This window comes from Acinonyx jubatus, chromosome A1 (genome assembly GCF_027475565.1).
Source record: "Acinonyx jubatus isolate Ajub_Pintada_27869175 chromosome A1, VMU_Ajub_asm_v1.0, whole genome shotgun sequence".
NCBI classification, from domain to species: domain Eukaryota; kingdom Metazoa; phylum Chordata; class Mammalia; order Carnivora; family Felidae; genus Acinonyx; species Acinonyx jubatus.
The window spans coordinates 99,084,160-99,108,123 of NC_069380.1; the positions used below are offsets into that span (position 1 = coordinate 99,084,160).

The window sequence follows — 23,964 nt, forward strand, 5'->3', positions numbered from 1 at the left end:
GGAGGCTGGAAACCCAGTTAGGCTGTTACAATACACATAATCCATAATGAAATCCTGAACCTATGGGTAGTCAGAAAGAGGGGACCAAATTCAACAGAATTACAGGAGAGAAAGCAAAAGGCGGGGAGGGTAGGAACATAACAGAAGCATGACGAAGAGGCCCACAGTGTCAGATTACTCTAAGCTGTCTCATCTGAGTAGCAGAGGCTGGAGATGCCATTAATTGCAGTCGGGAACACAGGAATAGGTGAAGGAGGAAGATGGAGATATTTTATTTGGAAAAAATCCTTTGGCAGTATGATGACAGAGTATACCTTATTGAAGTTCCATCTGGTAGAAATGTATTTAGGAAACAGTAGAACAATATTTAGGAACAGAGTTTTTTGTTGTCACTGAAGGGTAACCATAATGAGATTTCCATCTGGAAAAGCATGAAGATTTGGATGTCAGTAGCTCTCACGGGTTATTTCAGATTCTCTATTTCAGAGAATTGCGTTTCTATCCTCATTTCCAAATAGACAAAAAAAAAAAAAATCTTTAAGAATTCAGACTTCTCTTGTCACCCTTTAATTCCTTGTGTCCAGTATTAACCCCTCATAAGCTAAACATACTCCAATTTTAATCACATTTTGGAGAATACAAACATATTTTGTAGTTTATTAAGTTAAAAGCCCAACTTTAATGAGAGCCTCTTGGAATTAAAAATGTCAGCATGGTTACTGCGTCTAAGTTATTTTTGTCTTGACTCAGTCTCCCTCCCCACAGCCTGATACAGAACAGTTTGGATGCAAACATACTTTCTCCCTTGAATGAGAGACAACGCTAGACTGGTTATCTAGTTTTGAGTCAGTATACTCAGTACTCTGGAGAGAACAAAGACAAGGAGATAGCCAAATAATCAAAATTGGGATTACCTAATTCCAGTTACATTTGCTATTTTGAATATAAGCAAAGCAGTAGCATGCAGCATAGTATGGAATAAAGGAACTGGAATATTCTGGTGAATCTTATTATTAGTGGATGACTACTTTTAATGTAGGAAACTTGAGCAACTTTAGTTGAATGTGATTAGGAAAGAATGAAAACAATTTCTAATATATCACCACTGACAGGATATGGCAAAAAGCAAACTGTGGGGATTCCAGGCTTAGCCCTATTGTAATTCTTTGAATGGATCTCTTAAACTTTCTTGGATTATCATTTCTTCTTAGGCTCATTGATTCACTAGCATTCATAATACTCAAGAGAAGCTGTTATGCTCAGTTACAGATTATTACTGTTCAAGGATATCAATTAAGATCAACAAAAGGAAAAGGCACATGAGGGGAAAGTCCAGAAGACACCAGGCATAAGCTTGCAGCCTGCATCCTCTCCCAGTGTAGTCACATGGTCACACTCCCAGCAGTGTTGTGTGACAACACTTGCAAAGAGTTGCCAACCAGGAAACTCACTTGAGTCATGGTGCCCACATTGTTGGGAGCCAGTCACGTAGGCATGAATTAATCCGCATGACTGTCCTCCTCAACTGCTAAGACTTAAGCCTCCCAGAGCAAAGACATAGCCACCATCAATCACATTGTTAGCATAAACTATCTGATCACATTGGTTCTATGTGTACATATCCAAGCGTTCTGAACTCATCCCAAAGAGCTAGTCAGTGGCCAGTCCTGAGGATAAACCTTTCTCAGTTACATGAAGTTTGAGCATCCCAGGTCTGCTGAGTTAGCCCTTTCCCACATGGGGGTAGAATTATTCATTAGCTTAAGTCTCTTATATTTCCAGTGTTTTAATGAATGGATTGCTAACTACTCTCATATAAATTGTATAGAATTTAATGCTTTATTTAATGTTTAAAATGGTTTGGATAATTCTATTTGAAATCTTAAATAAAAGAAATTATACTGATGCTAGAAAATAAAGCTGGATTGAATGTCTAACAGTAAAAGAAGGTGTGTCTTGCACAAGTCAACACAGAGCCTTGCTCCCCTGACGAATGAACTCCCAAGTGGATAAACTCCAAGATTTTCAAACTTCAGTAATTTTAAGGAAACCTAAGGAAAAGAAACTACTTAAGCCCAGTTTCAGAAGCTAAGTTTAGTTAGTATTTGATTAGTAAATTACTGATCATTTTTGTTTCTCTTGTGTTGGTGATAAATTTAAAGACCTTTTTTTTTAAAATGAAAACCCTTTATAGGATTTCTGTACTGTTGAGTAAAATTTCTCAAGTTTTGCTTGTCTAATTTAGTGTGAGTCTTTCTGGCACTCATTTTAAAGTTGTTTAGTGCAGTATTCCGTATTTAGCACCTGCAATATAACTCTGGTATCTTCATTTTCCCATTATTTATCCCTGATCCGTGGTTTTCTAGTTGAGAATGGTTTCATTTGTGGTTTTTTGTCTTTCCTTTTGTCTTTTGTAACGTTTTTCCTTTTTTTTTTGTCACTTAATGTGTTAAGCCATACTTATTTGACTCCGAAATGTTCAAAACGTTTTCCTAAATTGAAATATATCTAGGTATTTTTTCCCTAAGTCTGTAGCATATGACTTTGATACAAAATCAAATTTCCATATGGAGTAATGGATTTTGTTCTTTTGAAATTGTAGAATATTTGAGATGATTATATTCAATCTAAAATAAGAAAGACCTTTTTAAATTTTTTTCTCATCGTTTTTAATGTTTTTATTTATTTTTGAGAAGAGAGAGACAGAGCATGAGCGAGGAAGGGGAGAAAGAGGGAGACACAGAATCTGAAGGAGGCTTCAGGCTCTGAGCTGTCAGCACAGAGCCCGATACGGAGCTCAAACTCACAGGCCGTGAGATCATGACCTGAGCTGAAGTTGGACGCTTAACCAACTGAGCTACCCAGGTGCCCGGACCTTTTTAAAATTTAAGAGAAATACTTTTCTCTGCAAAAAGGCTTTGGAATTTATTTTGTATGAAAGAAAGCTAAGTGTTCCTTTCTGGTTAGTCATTTTATGTAGAATTAACCCCATACACTAGAAATGTTGTAGTGCAAAATTATCATATAAGCCCTGAACTGGTGTGTTTTCTTTCAATTTCTAATGAATATTTTTTTCACCATGTTCATGTGTGGTGCGTGCAGGGGCCAGATAACCTTTCAACACCAAGTACATATAAAATGTCCTTGGAATACATTACTTAGCTGCTATGTAAAATATCTGTTGCTGGGTGTAAAAATGGATCTTAGTTTTACAGTTGGTATGAAATCTTTTCTCAGAAAGAATATAAATCTTTTAGCTGGCTTATTAGCTAAGGTAGTTTCCCACCCATTCATAATATGATATGCAGGTTTCAATGAGTCCCTAAGTCATATTTTACCTTCTCCCATTCTCCCAGGTATTTGTTCTTACCTTTGCTTCATAAAGAAAACGCCCACACGTGCAACTGAAACTTTATTCGCAAATCCTGAATTGGCCATTTCTATTGATAAGAGATTTTACTGACCTCCTTTAGATTTTCTTTTTTCTCACTAACAAATAGGCATTTTAAATTTCTTTACTCTGGTCCAGTCCTTTCAACAAATGTCTTATACTGGAATCTAGGGGCAAAGATGTGTAAGACACCTTTCTTAACCTGGAAGAACCTTACGCTCTGTGTTTTTCATTCCTTTTTTATATCAGGAAAATGGAAGGCAGAGGTTAATATAAGCGTAACTTATTCGGTGACTGATTTGTATAATGCCTGAAACCATTTTGTTTGGACTAGATAGCTTACTACCTGGCCATGTTAAAGTTTGCTTCCTTCTTATGTTCTTGAAGCAGAACTGTTCCCAACAAGCTGGTTAGAATGTACTTTCACTTCTGAATAGTTAGCCAAAGAGCTGGAATTGTCGCATCTCTTTATTGTTCAAGCCTCTAAATATCATTTGTACTTTCAGAGCTCTCTACTTTTTTAACTAAATTAAGGCTTTTTGGAGTTTTATCCCCAAACCTTGCAGTTTCACTTGTTTTTCAAACTCTTGTGCGGACCCATTCATTTATAACAAAGAGAGTAGATGTATTGTCAGGTAAGACACACCACAGCTGAAAATCCTAAAAATTACCCATCATCCAAAGCATTCTTTGAAAATTGTCAATTACTTCAAATTTTAAATAAATAAATAAATAAATAAATAAATAAATTCCCTGTCTTCGCAATTAAAATCACTGATCTAGTGGACCTTAGTGGAATTTGCTGTAGCAACTGGCTTTCATAATCCATTTGAAATGTAATTCATTCTTAAAATATGACTAAAATCATATGGCCAAATTATAACCTATTTAGTTTTTCATACAACCGAAGAAAAATGAAAATGTTGTTTAAGACTTCTCACTTTAAAAATGTATTAGAGGGGACTCTTGAATGGCTCGGTCATTTGGGCATCAGACTTTTGATTTCTGCTCAGGTCATGATCTCAGGATTCCTTGGTTCAAGCCCTGTATTGGGCTCTGCACTCCCAGCGTGGTGCCTGCTTAGAATTCTTTGTCTCCCTCTCTCTGCCCCTCCCTGCTTGCACTGTCTTTCCTTCTCTCTGTCTCAAAGTAAATGAACAGTTTTAATAAATAAATAAATAAATAAATAAATAAATAAATAAATAAATAAATAAAATGTATATTAGCTATTCTGAGTCAGAATGTACATAAATCTAGAATTTAGAGCAATGAGAGACAGTTTGTGAGTTTTGAAAGTTTAACATGAACTTCCCAAGTAAACTCCACAACACACTCTGAGAAGGATGCAAAAAGGTTATGGGTTAAATTTCCTCTTACCATGCTGAAGGGAATACTAACATTTGAGGTGCTATCTATCCATTTGTGATAATACATCAAGAAGAGTCTTATTTAAAAGGCAGTGCCTGATTTCTTGTGAATAAACATATGGGAAGGGGGGATAACTTCACAATGTAATATTTAATGGTGTTTTTGCATGGTCTAGAAAGACATTGGATTTATTAGTTTCTCCGTGCCTACTTACGATAGCACTAAACCGAAATTTTAGTTTGGGTACAGCATCCCTACCCATATAGGCTTAGTATTTAAACATGATTTAAAAGTTTTGTATGGACTATAACTTGGGAGGTAGCATTCCCTATGTTGTCATGTGGTTACATTTAAAACTAAGGCAATAACCAACTTGGCTCCAAGAGTGAGTATTGTCATAAGGAAAGGTTAAGCCATCCATATTGCATCTTAATTTACTTTGGTAATTTCATAACTTGGATTTAAGATACTTAATTCTGGGCATTATTTATGGTACATTGTGCTTGTCCAAATAATACAGTGTAATGAATTACTTTGTAATATGAAGATTGGTAGGAGATAGAAAGTCAGTTAGTTTCCTAGTGCTGCTGTACAAATTATCACAGATTTGATGGCTTAAAACAAGAAGGATATTTTATCCTAGAGTTCTAAAAGTCAGAAGTCTTAAAACAAGGATGTCAGCAGGGCTGTATGCCTTCTGGAGACCCTAAGGAATCATTTTGCTGCCGTCTTCAGCTTTTACAAGCCACTTGCCTTCCTGCCCTCATGGCCCCTTCCTCCATCTTCAAGGCATGTTTGGGAAGCCATTCAACCTAGTACAGAATGTGTAAATAATAGGTGCTTATGTTGTAAAACTAGGGGTTTATTATAACCCTAATTTGTGTTTGCGGGTTGTACTATCAAAGATACAAATGTAAACACTTGTCCTTCTTCATTCTGAGAATATGCTCCGTACTTAATAGCCAATTTTCAAAGGTGTTATATTCCTAAAAATCTCCTTTAGTTTTGATTGCAGCATTTGTTAAGTTTATTGTCCACTATGTGTCTGGGGCCTTTGATATTTTGCAAAACAATGGATAAGATAAAAAGCAGGTACTCTGGTTCTTGCTGTTTGAGTAATAAACTGTCCTTTGTTTCTGGCCCAGGAGTTTTGTGTCTACTGCTGTCATCCATCAGACTATGCCAGGCTAACCTGTTAACTTTCAAGGAGGGTAAATTCTCAGACCCTTCACAGATCTTGATAATGGCTGTTGTTTATAATTAGCCCAAAAAATGCCCAGTCTTTTTTAGTGGCAACATTTCTTTAAATATATTCAACATTGTTAAATTCAGATCAACTTCAGTCTGTACTTCTCTTTTAAGTGTATTGTGTTTATTTTGAACCTTTGTAACATTTTCCCTGTAGTAGCTCTGAAAGACCACAGAAGTTGCCAAAATTACCTACTGGGATTGCTCAGCACCTCACATTTATTAAAAAACACACTTTTTTTGTGTGTTGAAAAGTACATTAAACACAGCTTATAGAAATCATTACTGCTTCATTTAAAACTAGAAGGTTCTTACACAGTAGAAGGTTCTGATGATGTTCAAATGGTCATATGACATTGGAAACCATGAAATACGGTTTACTTTTGTGTTAGTTTTCACATGAATGCTTTTAAATATGGTGAAGATCTTTTGGATTACATCATAGAAGCAATAAAATAAGTAGTGATCTAGTAGAAGCACTAATTAATTGGTCTTACCACAAACTATAGGACCTTGGACAAATCACATGATTTAATTGGGTCTTCTTTTCCATTTGATAAAGAATTGAACAAAGATAATTTGGGTTCCTTTTAGTTTAGCATTTGTTCATTTATTTTCATACCTTATTTTTATTTATATAGTTGTTTTAACAATAAAAACCACTTTAGGAGTGCCTGTGTGGCTCAGTTGGTTAAGTGTCTGACTTCGGCTCAGGTCACAGTCTCACGGTTCATCATTTCAAGGCTCGCTTCGAGTGAACTCGAGCCCCACTTCAGGTTCTGCGCTGACAGACTGGAACCTGCATGGGATTCTCTGTCTCTCTCCCTCTCTCTCTTTGCCCCTTGCTTATTACTCTTTCACTCATGCCCTCTCTCAAAACTAAATACATTTTTAAAAGATTCAGGAATCCTCATTTTATTAAAAAAAAAAAAAAAGAATAAAAACTACTTCCCATAAATTCCAAAATATAGTGTTTCCTTATTAATTTTCAGAAACCCTGAAATTTCTGTTTATATTTTCCCTTTCTCAAGAGTTGTTTGAGGATTTTGTTGTTTTTTAAAAAATTCCTGGTAGGAGAGCTTTTTTGTTTATAGGTTGATTTTCTTTAATTCCTACTTTTTCATTGTGATCAGGGAGTATTGTTCATATTTTGCTTGATAATACTTACTTTACTTTGACTTAATATTTGATCAATCGTTTAATGTTCCATGTATGCTTGAGAAGGTATAATTTGTATTATAAGAGCATAATGTTGGTAACAAATCCATAAGACAGATAGATATACCTTATTAGGTTAAGACTTTCTAATGCCTTTTACCTCTTATTTTGAGATCTGTTGAATGGAGAGTTGTGTGAAAGTCTTCTGTTAGTAACATATTTCTATTTCTCCATATTCTGTAGTTTTCTGTTTGTCTTGTTTCATTTTTTCTTTTTCTTTTTAATTTTTTTTCAACGTTTATTTATTTTTGAGACAGAGACAGACAGAGCATGAACGGATGAGGGTCAGAGAGAGAGGGAGACACAGAATCGGAAACAGGCTCCAGGCTCTGAGCTGTCAGCACAGAGCCCGACGCAGGGCTCGAACTCATGGACCGCGAGATCATGACCTGAGCCAAAGTTAGGCACTTAACCGACTGAGCCACCCAGGCGCCCCAACATTTTTTGTCTTTATCTAAATTATTTTTTATCTGATACATGATCTCAACTCTTGTTTTCTAATTGTTTCTATTTGCCTCATGTATCTTTGCAAATTCCTTTATTTTTAGCGTTTTTGGATAACATTTTTGTGTGTCTCATATAAATGGCATAGATTTAGGTTTTGCTTTTTGATCTAGTCTGGACATCTTTTCCTTCTAGTAGGTACATTAAACTAATTCACATTAAAATATACTCCTTGTCTTCTCAACTCTGTCATATAATATTGTACATCTAATTATTGGGTATTCTATGTTGTATTTGTCTAGATGTCTCTTTTTGCAATGTTTAAGAAGTTTGTGGTATTTAGAAAGATATTTTTGTCCCATGGTTTATTTATCTTTGTATTTACATATTTTATATAATGCCCTTACTTTCCCATTTTCTTATGTAATATTTTACTTTCCAGTCCATTTTAAACCCTGTCCTTTGACTCCTGCATATTACCTAAACAGTAGTCAATGAGTGATCTTATTTTACTCTCCCTTTCTCTCCTATTTTTTCAACTGCATTTTCATTTTACTTAGATTATGTCAAGTTTACCTTCAATTCTTTATCCTGTGCCCCCATATTTGTTTTCATTATAGCTCGGCAAATAGATGCTCATCATCAGTCCTTTTACCAAAGTTATCTCTTGTTGGCCAAAGCTTTTCCTCTTGAAGATTCCTCTGGAGAGGCAGATGTGTGCAACATTCTCTGAATTTTTGCAGGTGCAAAACTTTTTCCTGTAGACTTGATATTTGTAGAGCAGCTTGACTAGGTATAAAATCCTTGGCTTGAACCTGCTTACCTTGAAAATGCTTCTCTGAACTCGCTTTGAATATTATTCTTGATAACAACCTTTATTTTCTTACTCTTAAACTAAATTGTTATTTTTGCCTCCAGTCTCTGAAGATTTTTTCTTTGTTTTTAATGTCTAATGGCTTTACAAAGATAGGTTGCATTATTGATATTGCAACTCATTTTAGCTTTTCTGTTTTTTAAGTTTTCTATTGTTTGTTTTCCCAAACAAAATGTTTTCTGTTTTTAAGTTTTCTATTGTTTGTTTTCTATTTTTTTTTTTTTTTTTTTTTAGAATCACAGTTTTAAGTATTGGTTTCTTTCATTGTTTTGTTTTTCATCTTCAGAGATATCAATTATAGATATGTGGGATCCTCCTTTGCTATTTTCTTTATCTCATTTTCATTTTCTTGGTAGTTTTCTTGACTTTCTTCAAAAATTATTTTTCTTTTTTTAATGTTTATTTATTTTTGAGACAGAGCATGAGAAGGAGTGGGGCACAGAGAGAGGGGGCAGAGGCTCCGAAGGGAGCTGTGCACAGACAACAGAAAGCCCGATGAAGGCCTTGAACTTACGAACTGTGAGATCACGACTTGAGTTGAAGTCGGGCACTCAACCAACTGAGCCTCCCAGGTTTTGGTTTTTATTTTTGTTTTTAAGTTTATTTATTTATTTTGACACAGAGAGAGAGCATGCAAGCAGGGAAAGCGCAGACGGAGCGGGGAAGCAGGCACTATGCTATCAGCTCACAGCCAGCATCAGGCCCGAACTCATTGAAACTGTGAGATTATGACCTGAGCTGAAATCAAGGCTTAGATGACGCTCAACCAGCTGCACCACCTAACTGCCCCAGTTGATTTTCTTCAAGATGCTTTATTGAATTTTTCTTTGAATCTGTTCTCCATCTCTGAGGTGTTTTATTTTTCTTTTCTTTCATTTTATTTCCTAAACTTTATCAGCTGTTCATGTATTTCTTTGTTCTACCTGTTTCTGTTCTTAGTGTCTTAATTTCTAATTTTGCATATTTTTTGTATAAATCCAAATGCTTGTTTGAGACTCCCTAATACAGTTTGGAGGCTGTTTACAGTTTTTGTTTGTTTCATAATTTTAGGAGAGAATCTATGAAATAAAGTGTTTTTATTTACATTTTCTGTTTTCTTCTTTCCTTAATTTTATGTGAATTTAATTTTTTTTGAAATCCTAGCCATCTGGATCCACCATATATCATTTTTTTAATGAATGTTGATAAGGAGGAATTAGTTTACCTGTCTTTTCTTTTGTCTCCAAAGGGCCCTTAATTTCTCTTTCTTCCTTTACCTTCATCATTATATCTGAAAGGAGGAACAAAGCCCCTATTTATCTGATTCTATGCCTGCTTCTTGAGGCCCCTGCCTTCAGAACCACTTGATTTCAAGTCCTCCCTTGTAGCCATTGCTATGAATTACCAAGTCTCAGTCTTGTATCCATTTTGACTCTCTGTAGTAGTTTTTGTTTTCTAGTGGTGCTTTTTGTCTGTCATTCATGTATGTCCTTCACTCACGTTTTTTTTCTCCCAGAGTCTTCTTAATCTTGTATTCCCTGGCTTTTTGTGTGCACAAGATTGTGATGCAGTGAGTGCTCTGTTGAATTTGGTGTTAAGTTTCTCAACTTGATGTTTTGAAGTTTCCATTATCCTGTATCTCCTAATAATGAAGAAGGCATGGTTCTTGTAGTCCTTGTTGAATTTATTCTTTAGGAGGGAGTATGTGGATGGTTTGAGATTTAGGCAACATCATTCCCTTCTGGAAGCATTATGTTCATATTTGCAATAAAATTTAACTGATTCCCTCTTTAGAATGACTTTTTCACTTACAGAGTAGAAAAAAGTACTTATAGCCAGCCATTGACAAAAGCAGGGCAAGTCTTAAGATTTGGATTTTTTTTTTTTTTAGCTGTACTGTAAATAATTTTACTGACTTTAAACTACCTCGGGGAAGCTAATCTTTCATATTAATTCATCAGTTCCTAAAGACGTATTATGTATACATACACACACACACACACACACACACACACACACATACACTTAAAAGAGTCTTTTCTTTTTATGCTGTTTATATAGATTTTTTAAATATTTATATTAGTGTACAGTCATGTTAGTGTATATACAAGAATGAATATTCTCAGAAACCATGCTTTCTGATCTTTATGACATTGGATCATAATTATCAATATTTAATTTTTTTTCCATTCTCCTCTTCCCAAAAACATAGTTTTACACAGCTCTTTAATATAGAATATGTGGACATTTTTCAGGAGATACAAAAGTCAGTACATACAAGGATATCATTCTGCTCCTATTTATTAAAAGATAAAAATCAGAAAATATGTCCAATAATAAAAGTTTGGTTAAACAAATAAGGACAGTGATGTAAGAGAATGGGAAAAAAAAATGATAAACATTGGCCCTGTCATTAGATGATAAAGCTAGCTCACAAAATGCTATGGTTCTATGTTTATTTAAAATATAATTTAAATCATTTTCGTGTAATAGTACCTACACAATTTTTACCATATCACACATGTCTACCTCACTGTCAGTCAATGTTGTTTTAAAACCAACTAGCTAATTTTTTATTTAGCTGTCTTTTCAACAATATTATGAAAAAAAAATGCAAATGTTCACTGTATTTTTTCCTGCACAATAGAATAACTTGATAGCTGTTAAGAGAAACTTCATTTTTGTATGGTCTAAAGTCACCCTTTGTTACTTAGTGAAATGTATATCAAACTTACATTCTCTTAAAGAAGCATGTACAAGAGTGTGTAATAGAATTGTAACCATGTAAATAAACAGTGCTAGTAATTTTACTTATTTTTTCTCTGCTTTTCTGTTTTTCGATTTTCTAAAATAAGCTCTTTGCATAATATAAAAGTATTGTGTAGGTTAGATTTTTTAATAATTAAAATTAAGTATTTCTCTATAAAGATTTACATTTTGATATAAAATGATATAATTGCCAATGTCCTGAAATGTCATTGAAATAAGTAATTTCTTTGAATCTTGAAATCTTAAATTAACATTTTGAATTATTTTAATCTTATTTCAGTTAAAGAGTTTTTATTATGGTAGAGATTTCTTGGCACATTGAATTTTCTGGCTTCCTTGGAATCTGAGTGTAATTATCTTAGGAGGATTAGCTCTTAAATTCCTTTTTCTGTGGTTTTTCAGAGTATGATAATTTATTACTATGATAGGAGTTATTCTTGTCTAAAACCTAAGAACTTATTTAATATCAAATTTCTTAAAACCAAAACATGGGAAGGAATGTACCTCATAATAATTAGTAATGAATGATGCTTTAAAATTAGACTCATAACTAAAATTACTTTATTTTTTTTATAGGAATTGAAACCTGATATAGTAACTAAGTCTGCTCTCGGTGATGATATCAACTTCGAAAAAATCTGCAAAAAGGTATATCTATAATTGGTTGAGTTTCGTTTTCTTGTCACCCTTTTCCTTGAAAACTTACCAACCAGCCAGTTACTATTAATGTATGATGATTTTTCCCCACTTGAGCTCCAATATTGCCACTAAAAAAATATTTTATCGTAATTTATGAATACTGCTTTGCTTGTAACATCACACCTTCAAAGTCCTTAAAGGTATGTTGAACTTAAAATGTGGCATTTATGTGAGACAACAATTAGTCTCTTATTCTTACTAATGAGTACAAAGGGTATTTTTATTTTTTTCCAAGTAATTTTTGTTACTAATTTATTTAATCAACATATTTACTGCTCTTTGAAAGATTATTTTTACCCCTGTTTTTACAAATGAGGAAACGGAAGATCAGAAAGCATGGAGTGAGCTGAGTCAAGGAGACTACTGTTACGTGGCACAGTTAGGACTGCAAACCAGTTCTGCACATACTATTCCCCCCCCCTTTCTCTTTCCCTTCCTGTTTCCCCTTTTTCATTTCCACTCACTCTGTAGTGTCTACATATAAGAGTTCCAACCTGAAAACAGATTTTGGATTAATTGATGTTTTTGTGTTTTTCTATTTTCACTTTCATTGGCATTTGTTCTAACCCGTATTGCTTCTTGTTTCGTGCGTTTGTGTTCATTTTGCTCTTTTTCTAGTTTCTTAATGTGGAAACTTCAGGCCCTGATTTTAGACCTTTCCTCTTCTGTAACAGAAGCACGTAGTGCAATAAAGTTACCTCTAAGCACTCTTTTATCTGCACCCTTAAATTTGGTATGTTGTATTCTCGTCTTCTTTGAGTTCAAAGAACTCAGTTTTTCAAAGAACTTAATTTTCCTTTGAAACTTCATCTTTGACCTGTGGTTTAATTCTAAGTGTATTGTTTAGTTTCTGAGCAATTAGGGGATCTTCTAGGTATCTTTTCATTACTGTTCCCTTTATGATCCATGAGCACATTTTCTCTGATTTTTATTTGTGTTATGGTTCAGAACGTGGCTTATCTTGGTGAATATTTCCTGTGCACTTGAAAACGACATGTTTTCTCTTGGGATCAGTGTCCTAAAAATGTCAGGTAGGTCACATTAGTTGTTGGTGTTGTTCAGGTGATTTCTTTCTTTACTGATTTTCTGCCTACTTGTTTTATTGAGTACCAAGAGACACGTGTTGGAATCTCCAACTATGAATGTCAGTTTGCCCACTGATTTCTCTACAATTGGTATGAGACATGTCAAATTTTAAAGCATTTTTAAAAAAAATGTTTATTTATTTTGAGAGGGAGAGAGTGCACACACAGATGGGGTAGGGACAGAGAGAGAGGGAGAGGGAATCCCAAGCAGGCTCCATGCTCAGCACAGAGCACTACACAGGGCTTGATCCCATGACCATGAGATCATGACCTAAGCCAAAATCAAGAGCTGGACTGAGCCACCCAGGCATCTCTGAATTTTAAAGCATTTTAACATGGTAAGAACATAAAAGAGTTTTGTTTGTTTGAAGGGGGGGAGAGTTTGTTGTTGTCATTGTCCAACATTAACCAAAAAAAAAAAACCACTTAAGTCTTGAATGTGGTTTTACAACAGCCTCTCTATTTTGTAGCAGCATAATTTTACAGTAATTTTTCATAGGATTTTATTCATGAAGAGAAGGAAAAAATATCCTATTATGGTTTTAAACTGTAGTTTGGTCTGTATCTCAGGCATAATGGTGACATACATGTTAAATAGAATAGTGGTAACTGTAAAAATATAGAATGTATTTTTGTTTTGAGAATTTAAAAAAATAATCTTTTAAGATTTTACTGAAATAAACTTTTCGAACTTTCTGGATGCTAAATTTAGATTCTAGAAGTATTTCCTTAATGTTTCACTTACGGTGAGACTAAAAAGCAATGTAGTATCCTAATAATAAGTTTCCATTTAAACTCTTAACAGTAAAACTTGGCAGTATTTGAAAATACCCATGATAAAAAAATCCAATGTTTGTATTTTTTTTTTTTTAAATCTTCCTAGCCTGATTGTTTTCACTTTGGAAGGTTAATATTAGTACATGTGTCATGTACATTTTTTAGGAGTGCCTGGGTGGCTCAGTAAGTTAAGCGTCCGATTTTTTATTTCTGCTAGGTCATGATCTCATGGTTTGCTGGATCAAGACCCATATCGGGCTCTGCACTGACAGCACGGTGCCTGCTTGAGATTCTCTCTCTCTCTCTCTCTCTCTCTCTCTCTCTGCTCTCTCTCTCTCTCTGCCTACCCCTGCTCGTGCACGTGCGCGTTTTCTCAAAAAATAAACATTTTTTTTAAAGCACATCAGTTTTTTAGAGTATCTTCTACGTACAACCCTTTGTTCAGCTTTTCCATTGTGTGAAATGTCTTTTGTCCAAAAAATGGGGAAACAAATGTCCATGTTAGCTTATCATTGTTACTTTGTATAAGTAAAATCATTTGCATAAGACCATATTTGTAGTCATGAGATTTTTAATAGCAGTTCAGATAAAAAGTTTAGGAGCTCACTGTGAAGTGTCAAGTGAAACCTGGTTATATTTTTGCCCTGTTAGTACCTTCCTCCAAACAAAGGAAGGGAGGAAGGGAAGGTAGAGAGGAAGGGAGGAAAAATTGTTTTATTTCATCAAAGTTCTTGATGGAATCCTGCAGGGATTTAAAGCCAAGGGAGACTGCCGTGCTTAAGAAACCATTTCAGATTCCTCCCAAGCTATTTGATTTCACCTGTTCTGTTAGTATTTTATTTCATTTGTGATGTTCTTCCACTCGATTTGGTTCTTGTGTATGAAAATTTGCTAATTTTCTTTAAAATGAGGCAGATAGCAGTGTTGTGGAGGGAGGACTGATTGTTCTTCAGTGTGTCATAGAAAAGCTGCTCAGTGGAAGATAACCTCACAGAAATGAAGTCTGTTACATAGAGCTCTGCACATTTGAGGCTGTCTGATGAGCAGAGCAGAGCAAACTAATGTATGTAATATCTTACAACTTGCACAGTTCTTCCATATACAGTCTTATCTCAGTTAATCTTGCAACAGTGATCTCATGTGGAAAGCATTCAGGTGTGTATATGTGCACACACATGGGTTTGTGTGTGTGCGTGTGTGTGTAGTCGTAATAGTGAAATGCAGAAAAGGGGTGGAAAGGTTAAGTAGGCAGTTAATATGTATATGATGAAATTTTAAAGCTAGAGAGTTGAAGGATGATAATTCTGACATTTCCAGACAGCTGGTGCCAGAATTTCAGGAGCTTCTCAATTAAAAACATCTGTTGCTTGCAAAGCCATCAGCCGGGCTGTGTGGAATAGAGGAAGGGAATAGGAGACACAGTATTTTCTAGAGGAATATGTCATCTTCTGGGGAGTAAAAGATAGTTATGGTAAACAACTACAGGATAAGGGGAAGCAAATTAATATCTGTTAACATCTACTAGTTGCCTGACTCATTAGATGCTTTTTATACATTAGCTTTCTCTGGGAAAATGATAATAATTCCATTTAACAAATGAGACACAGGGGCCCAGCAAGGTCAAAAATACACCTATAGTCAGTCATTAGAAGATGGCAGGTCCAAGGTCTAAACCCTGGTCCTGCCCAAAAAACAGAAGTTTAGGGGGAAAATGCTGGAATGGGTCCCCTGTCGGTCAGACTACATTTTGGAAACATGGTGTCCTAGGTTTTATACAACCTGAACAAATCTAGAAAGGTCTCCCGTTGCCTTAAGTGTGGACTCAGAGCCTTAGGTTGCCACAGTTCTTCTGAATCAGCTGAAAAGACTGGTTCATATTACCTCCCTAGATATTTTTAATAAATACAAACATTCATATATCTTTAGGTAAAACCTAGAATTGAAATTAAGTCTAATTAATGTCAGAAACATACCAGCATTCTACTTCTACCACTGCGTTAAGAGTCCCTTTGTTCTAGGCAGCATTTCACAGGAATGAACAGTGCATGTAAGAGAGCTTTTTCATTTTTAGACTGTTGTTTATATTCACATGTACATTCTCAAAATTCCTTTCAGAATTGAACACCAAATGCTTGTGTTCATAATAAATACCCAGATGCCAAAATAAAATTTTTCCATAAAAAGATGAGGTGTTTTCCCTTTTTTTATGTAATTTATTTGAAATGGAAGAAACTGGAGGTGTGTGAAAACCACAGTTTCCTGAGAATTTTCCATGGCAAATGTTGTGTCACTGTTAAATAAGGAAAGCTGTGGTTCCTTCACACATCCTCTAATATTGTGAAGGCTTTTTTCATGCAGGTGTAAAATCTGTTCATAGAGAATACTTAGCATTTTAAGCTTCACAATAAATAAGTTCATTTAAATTTAAGGTATATGACTGAATTTCTTCTATAAACCACCATAACATTTTTCATCTCTCCAAGGAGGTTTATCACATTCACTTATTTTATACATTATTGTCTTAACCTTTGAAATTAGGGCAAGATTGTGAGCCTCGGAAGAAGATGTTTGTGTCCTTAATGTGTAAGTCCATGCTTTCACATATTGAGGCATGTTTATATAAATGTAAGTAACAGTAAATATAAAGAGGGAAAACGTAAGTGAGGCAGAAGGTGACCAGTAACAAAATAAGGAGGGGTAAAGGATTTGAAGGGTCTCATGGCAGCTTCTGCCCTGCTTGTTCTTGTGAGCTCTTACACCTCGCCCAGTGTCCTCAGCAGAATGGAGACCTGGCAGCTTGCAGCAGAGACCCAGGGCACTGCCAGCGCCACGAATCTGCACCCACTCAGTTCACAAGCCTCTTTGTTCATAATTATGTTTGATTCCTTTCCAGAAAGCTTGGAGGGGGCTTGGAGGGGAGTCACAGAATGAGAGAAAAGTCATCTCACATACTTTAGAAGAAAACTGATAGAGAATACTAGACTGAGTTCAGAAACTGGACTGTGAGTTTAGCTTCTTCCCAACTTGCTGGGTAATCTTGAAATCAAGTCAGGACTGTTTAGTCTAATTATTGGGTAAAATCATTGGTCTGTATTCCCTTTACCTCTTGTTAAAATTTGAATTCAAAAAATGCATTGAATGAATTCAAATTGCTGTATTAAGAATAAACTTCAAAAGAAGTTTAAAATGTTAAATTTGGCATTGTTTCCTTAGGAGAAATGAAGTTTATTTAAATGGTTGTTTTCGCTTATAAAATGTGATATTTTTAACTAAGAGTTTTTTTAAATCAAATATTTTAGGAAATACATGTGTCACATTTTTTATTGGTCTAACTGAAATCCTTAGTATTGATAAAGCATGTAAGTATGTATATGCCATTAACAGTTTTTCGGTTTGCCCTTTTTCCCAGTTAGAATTCTACTCCCCAAATCATAAGCTACTCAGATTTGCAAATTAGTAACAGACCATCAAGAACAGATCTAAATTAATTAAAAACAACTGGCCACTAAATGTAAGGAAGTTTGAAGGACTAGATGTACCTTAAGGAGTTCTGTACAATGCATTCTTTTTACAAAGATTGCTGGTCGGCAAAGGGAAGAAGCTTAAATTTCTAGGAGTTTCTGCATTCTGGCTACTGTTGATTTGCCATTAGTTTCATGGCTTTAGACAGGGCACTGACTATCTCTGGCTCTGCTTTTGTTTTGTTTTGTTTTGTTTGTTTGTTGTGTTTTTTCATTTCTCTAATAAACTCTTCCAGATCAAACATTCTGGTAATGCATTTTCAACCCCCTCCAAAGTCCTTTTTGTGTCACATCTAAAAATGACGGGGCTGATCCTCTCAGTGTTCAATTTCATTTTGCCAGAAAAATGAAATGTTTTGTGCACCTTCACATACTCACCAAGATTTTCATGAAATTTCTACACTGTAGTATCTCTTGATGTTTAAGTATTCTTAAATAGCTTTAACATTTTTTCAGATTTCAGTATAACAGGAGTACTTTGTTCTCTAAAATATTTGGCAGTGGTGTTAAGTAGCTGACCTTATCAAAATTGCCAATTTATAAAAATTAGAAGTAATAAGGACATGTTGAAATGTATATTTGCAGATATCATAGTGCACAAAGTAGGTTTGTCACATTAACTACAAGACAGTGTTATTGTTAAATAGATTTCCAGCTAAATGAATGAGAATTTGAGAAACTATTTCTTTTCTTTTTGCCTACAGATGCTGATATAGTAACTTTAAATATTTTGGTAATTTTTTTTTTATTTTTTGTTTCTAGTTTTATTGAGATATAATTGACATGTAGCAAACATTGTGTAAGTTTAAATTCTACAACATGATGGTTTGATACACATATATATTGTGAAAGATCACCATAATAAGGTTAATTAATTAACACATCTGTCACCTTATATAATTAAAATTTTTTTGTGTGGTGAAAACATTTAAGATTTACTCTTTCAGAAACTTGCAAGTATATAATAGAGTATAGTTATGTATAATCACCTGGTGAGTATTAGATCTCTAGATGTTATTCATCTTTTTACTGGAGGTTTGTACCCTTTGACCGAAGTCTCCCCCTCCACCACTTTTCCTGCACCACTAACACCATCTCTGGCAACCAACAAGCTGGTCTTGTCTCTGTGAGTTTGGGTATTTTTAAATTCCAAGTCGAGTATTTGTCTTTCTCTGTCTGATTTATTTCACTCATTGTAATGCCTACCAGGTTCATCCACATTGTTGCAAATGGAAGAACTTTCTTCTTTCTCATGGCTAAATAATATTCTGTTGTGTATATATATGTGTATATATATGTGTGTACTTACATATATATGTATATAGACACCACATTTTCTTTATTCACTCCGTTTATCAGTGGACTCCTGGTTGTTCCCATGTCTTGTCTATCATGAATAATACTTCAGTGAACACAGCATCTCTCTGAGATAACTGAACTTCATTTGCTTCTATTTTTAATTTGTTTAGGAGCCTCCTCTGTTTTCCTTAGTGTCTGTACTAGTTTCATTCTCACCAGCAGTCTGCCAGAGTTCCCTTTTCTCCTCCTGCTCACCAACACTTGTTAGCTCTTGTTTTTTTTGATACTAGCCATTCTGACAGGTATGAGATGATCTCTCATCAGGGTTTTGGGTGATTTGCATTTCCCCAGAGATTAGTAATGTTGAGCTTCCTCTCATGTACCTGTTGGCCATTTCTTACTTGGAAAAGTATCTGTTCAAGTCCTCTGCCCATTTTTTAATCAGATTTTATTTTTATTTGGTTTTATTTATTTGCTGTTGAGTTGTATAAGTTCCTTCCATATTTTGGATTTTAGCTCCTCATCTGAGATATGGTTTGCAAATATTTTCTCCCATTCTGTAGATTGCCTTTTCACTTGGTTGACTGTTTCTTATGTTTCGCAGCAAGTTTGTAGTTTGATCTTACCCCACTAGTTTATTTTTGCTTTTGGTGCTTGTGCCGTTGGTATCACATCCAAAAAAAGTTATTGCCACAACCACTGTCATGGAATTTTTTTCCCTACGTGTTCTTCTAGGAGTTTTACAGTTTCACTTCTCACATTTCAGTCTTCTTAGTCCAGTTTAAGTTAATTTTTGTGAGTGGTAACATATGGGTCTCGTTTCATTCTTTGGCATATGAATATCCAGTTTTTCTAATACCATTTATTTAAAAGACTGTCTTTTCTCCTGTCATGTATTCTTGACTCCCTCATCAAATAGCTGTTTACTGTACATGCAAATGTTTATTTCTGGGTTCTCCTTTCTATTCCATTAGTCTATGGGGTCTGTTTTTATTTTAATACCATACTATTTTATTACTAAAAGTTGGTACTATAGTCTGAGATTAGGAAGCATAATGCCTCCAGCTTTGTTCTTCTTTCTCAAGATTGCTCTGGCTATTCAGGGTCTTTTGTGGTTTCATACAAATTGTAGGATTTTTTTTTATTTCTATGAAAAATGCCATTGGCATTTTTATAGGGATTGCATTGAATTTATAGGTAGTTTTGGAACTGCGGATATTTTAACAATACTAATTTTTCCAATCTATAATTACAGATACCTTTACAATTATTTGCAACCTCTTTGATTTGTTATTAAAGTCTTATCGAGTTTTAAGTGTAAAGATCTTTCACTTCCTTTGTTGTATTTATTCCTAAGTATTTTATCATTTTTTATGATACTGTAAATAGGATTGTTTTCTTTATTTTCCTTTTAGCTATTTCATAGAAATGCAACTGATTCTTGTACATTGCCTGGATAAGTCCTTCAAACACGGTAGACTTCAAACTGCCATCATCTTGCACTTACTAATGTACTCATAAGTTTGTATTACTAAGGGGAAAAAAAGCTTTATATTGGTCCATTAACAATGAAGAGTAAATTTAAAATAAAGACATTTAAGACTGACAACTCTACGTGACACACTAGTGAAATGTATTCACTTGTTTTATGAGATGTTTATCGAATCCAGCCTGTTACCAGTTACCGATCCAAGCACTATGTCTGTAGCAATGAGGAAAACAAAGCCCCTGCCTCACAGATAGGAAAATACCTGCACTGACATGCGGTGCTAAGTGATGTGAAGTAAATAAAGAATTATGGCAAGTGTTGTGTTAGTTCAGATAACATTTGAGCAGATACATGAATAATAGGAGATGATCAGCCATGTATATACTTGGGAGTATACCATTCCAGGTAGAGAAGAGCTTATATTGGAGTAGCCTAAGCATCAGAAGGCAGTAAAGCTTGAAGAAGAAGAGATAAGGACATACCATGATCTGGTAACCTTTTAAAAACTCCCTGTGATGCTATATGGAAAATCAGGTGTAGGGGAGCAGGTGACCAGGTTTGAGGATATTTCCTTGGTGCTGCAGGTGAGAGGTGTTGGTGAATTGGTCAAAAGTCTTAACAGCAGAAGTGGTGAGAAATGACTGGCCCTGAATCTATTTTGCATTTGGAACTATAAGATTTGCTAAAGGAATAATTGTGAGCTCTGAAGGAAGGAGAAATGTGATAGAAGAATTCTTAAAGTTTTAGTTCTGAACAACCAGCAAAATTGAAATTACATATAATAAGATAGGAAAGACTGAAGAAGTAAGTTTGGGAAGGATATCAAAGAATTCTCTTTTAATATGTCAAGCAGGAGGTTCATACAGGAGCCTCAATCTCAAGTTAGAGTAGCAGTTAGAAATTTGGAAGTTGTCAGCCTACAGATGATTTTCAAAGAAATTATCCCAAATCATTGGTTTTTCTAAATTCATAAATATATTAACTATTATATATAATCAGCTTCCATTCAGGCATCATCAAGTTTATGAAGTGTTAGCTATCAGCCAAGCACTGGTAGAACATTCTGAGAGTACAGTAGAGATATTGAGACATTCAAAATACAGATATTTAACATCAGATAATTTCTATATCTCTGTTAACTGGAATTTCAAACATTACAATATTTTGAATCACCCAGCTTAGTACTAATATGTTATTTGGTTCTTTCATATTTATTTAGTCTATTTTTAACTAGATTTTTTAAGCTCTTTGAAAGCAGGGGCTTCCCTCCCCCTCCCCCCCCATCACATAGGATGCCTACCACAGTTCTGGAAATACACTAAGACCACAAAGAATATTTGTTAATGGATGACATGATAATTTTTTTAAGTTTATTTGTTTTGAGAAAGAGAGTATGAGTGGAGGAGGGGCAGAGAGAGAGAGAATCCCAAACAGGCTCTGCACTGGCAACACAGAGCCTAACCCTGGGCTCGATTTCACAGACCATGAGATCATGACCTGAGCCAAAAGCAAGAGTCTGCTGCTTAACCAGCTGAGCCACCGAGGTGTTCCTGATTAGATGATTTAATTGTTCAGGGCAGTATTATTTTTGTCACCATGAGCTTTATTTTTTCTTCATCATGGATTATACAAGTGATTTATCTAATGAGAATACTGACAAATTCCTGTTACCTAGCTCTTCATTTTAAAAAAATTACAATACTTTTGGGATGAGCACTGGGTGATGTATGGAAACCAATTTGACAATAAATTTCATATATTAAAAAAATAAAAAAAATAAAAAAATTACGATAGATTTTCTTTTACTCACTTCTTAATAGTACTATCTGGCTTTTATTCCCATGTTTATTATTTCAATTTGCAGCCTGATTCTACTGCAACTGAAAGAGCAATTGCTAGGCTAGCAGTGCATCCTCTTCTGAAGAAAAAAATAGATGTGCTAAAAGGTATGAATTAAATGACTTTTAAGCCATGTACCTAAATGCACTTGGGTATATGATTCTGAATAAATGGCTATTGATTTATTTATTCTATGTTTTTTTTTTCATTTTGAGGACCTTTTATAAATATCTCCTTCAAATATTTTTAAATGTGGTAAGGTGCCTGATATGGAAGTTATCTGATGTCTAGTGAAAAATTAAATCTGTATTTTTTCCTAAATTCTAATATATAAATATGTATGTATTTATATATATAACATATATTCATGGTAAATTTTAATACAACTGGTTTGCTAAATATTAATGTAATTCATAATATTACTTTTGATGTGGCCACGTACTCACATAATTTTCATTATTATAAAATGCGTTGAAAGACTTAAATGTTGTCACAGATGAGAAGATATTTATTTTTATGTCTGAAAGCACGATTTATAATGTGCCACAACCATATCAACACAATTTTGCTAAAGAAATTGAAGTGGCCATTTTATTTTTCTTATTTGTATTCACTGAAGTTTCCACTGTTTTTCATAATTCCAAGGCCTGAAAGGATGGTTAATTTTAGAGTTTTAAATTGAATACCTCTGAGCATTTCTCAGTTTGGTTTTTAAAGTCACTAGAGTTCTTCTGTGGGTTCAGATCTATCATATATATTTGCATATATATATTTGCATATATAATTGCAGTTGTCCTCTTAAGTATATCCAAATAGTTGAAGAAATACTGTACTGAAACAGTTATGTTTTATTATCTGTTTTAATGCTGAAACAAGTCATGTGCTATTTCTTTTGCAGCTGCTGTCAAAGCTTTTAAAGATGCAAGACAAAATGTTGTTGAAATTAACTCATCAAAGAATGCTTCAGTAGAAAATCATTCCAAGGACACTTTGTGTTCAAATGATGATGCCAGTAAGTTGCAGCATGAAGGAACTATTGTCAGTGAGCAAAAAGAGAAAGAAGCCAAAATATTGGCAAAGAAACCAAGAAATTCAAAAGAAAAAATAACCAAGATGGAACATGGACCCAATGCTGTAGACATTCCAGATTCTCCATCAAAGCCTTCTGAAAGGGATTCTGTAGTTCCGTCTGAACCGCGGAAGACACCTGCTGACCCAAAAATGAAAACAATAAGTAAAACTAAAAAAAGTAAAGGGTCCAATAGCTCCCTTGGTGATAACAGTGATGGAGAAGAATTACAGGAAGAAGAAAAGGAGTATTTTGATGATAGCACAGAAGAAAGGTTTTACAAACAGTCTTCAATGTCTGAGGATAGTGACAGTGGTGATGACTTCTTCATTGGGAAAGTCAGACGGACACGAAAGAAGGAAAATAGTTGCCATTCTTCAGTTAAGGAACAAAACCCCCCCAAAAAAGTGTTACCTGAAGAAGATCTACTTGAAACCCATCAGAATATAAGAAAAGACAAAAACCCGCCAAGTACAGAATCAAGGAAGTTTGAGTCAGTGTTTTTCCATTCTTTATCTGGATCTAAAATCTCCAGAAGGTAAGAGTATTTTTTCTATCCTAAAATAATTATTAGTTCTTAATTTTTTTAAAGATAAGAAATATCTGCACATCCTAACTACGACAGAATCTCTCCCATACATACATGTAGTTTATACAACACATCCTTTGTTTAGACTTGGCCCTTTTGAATGTTATATTCGGATCATATTTACAAATACACATATGGGAGGGTGCCTGGGTGACTCAGTTGGCTGAGCATCTGACTCAATTTCAACTCAGGTCATGATCTCACGCATGGTTCTGGGTTCAAGCCCCACATTGGGCTCTGCGCTGACTGTTGGAGCCTGCTTGAGATTCTCTGTCTCTTTGCCTCTCTTCTGCCCTGCTTTGTCCT

The 23,964-nt window shown here is 34.6% G+C and overlaps 1 protein-coding gene across 1 annotated transcript in view; it reads left to right on the forward strand.

Moving 5' to 3' along the window:
- The window catches only part of SRFBP1 (serum response factor binding protein 1), a 66,274-nt gene that overhangs the window by 36,580 nt on the left and 5,730 nt on the right, over positions 1–23,964 (forward strand). The window contains exons 4-6 of the mRNA XM_015072467.3: positions 11,868–11,939; positions 22,026–22,107; positions 22,899–23,607. Of these exons, the coding sequence (XP_014927953.1) occupies positions 11,868–11,939; positions 22,026–22,107; positions 22,899–23,607 (863 nt within the window). The remainder of the gene's footprint in view (positions 1–11,867; positions 11,940–22,025; positions 22,108–22,898; positions 23,608–23,964) is intronic.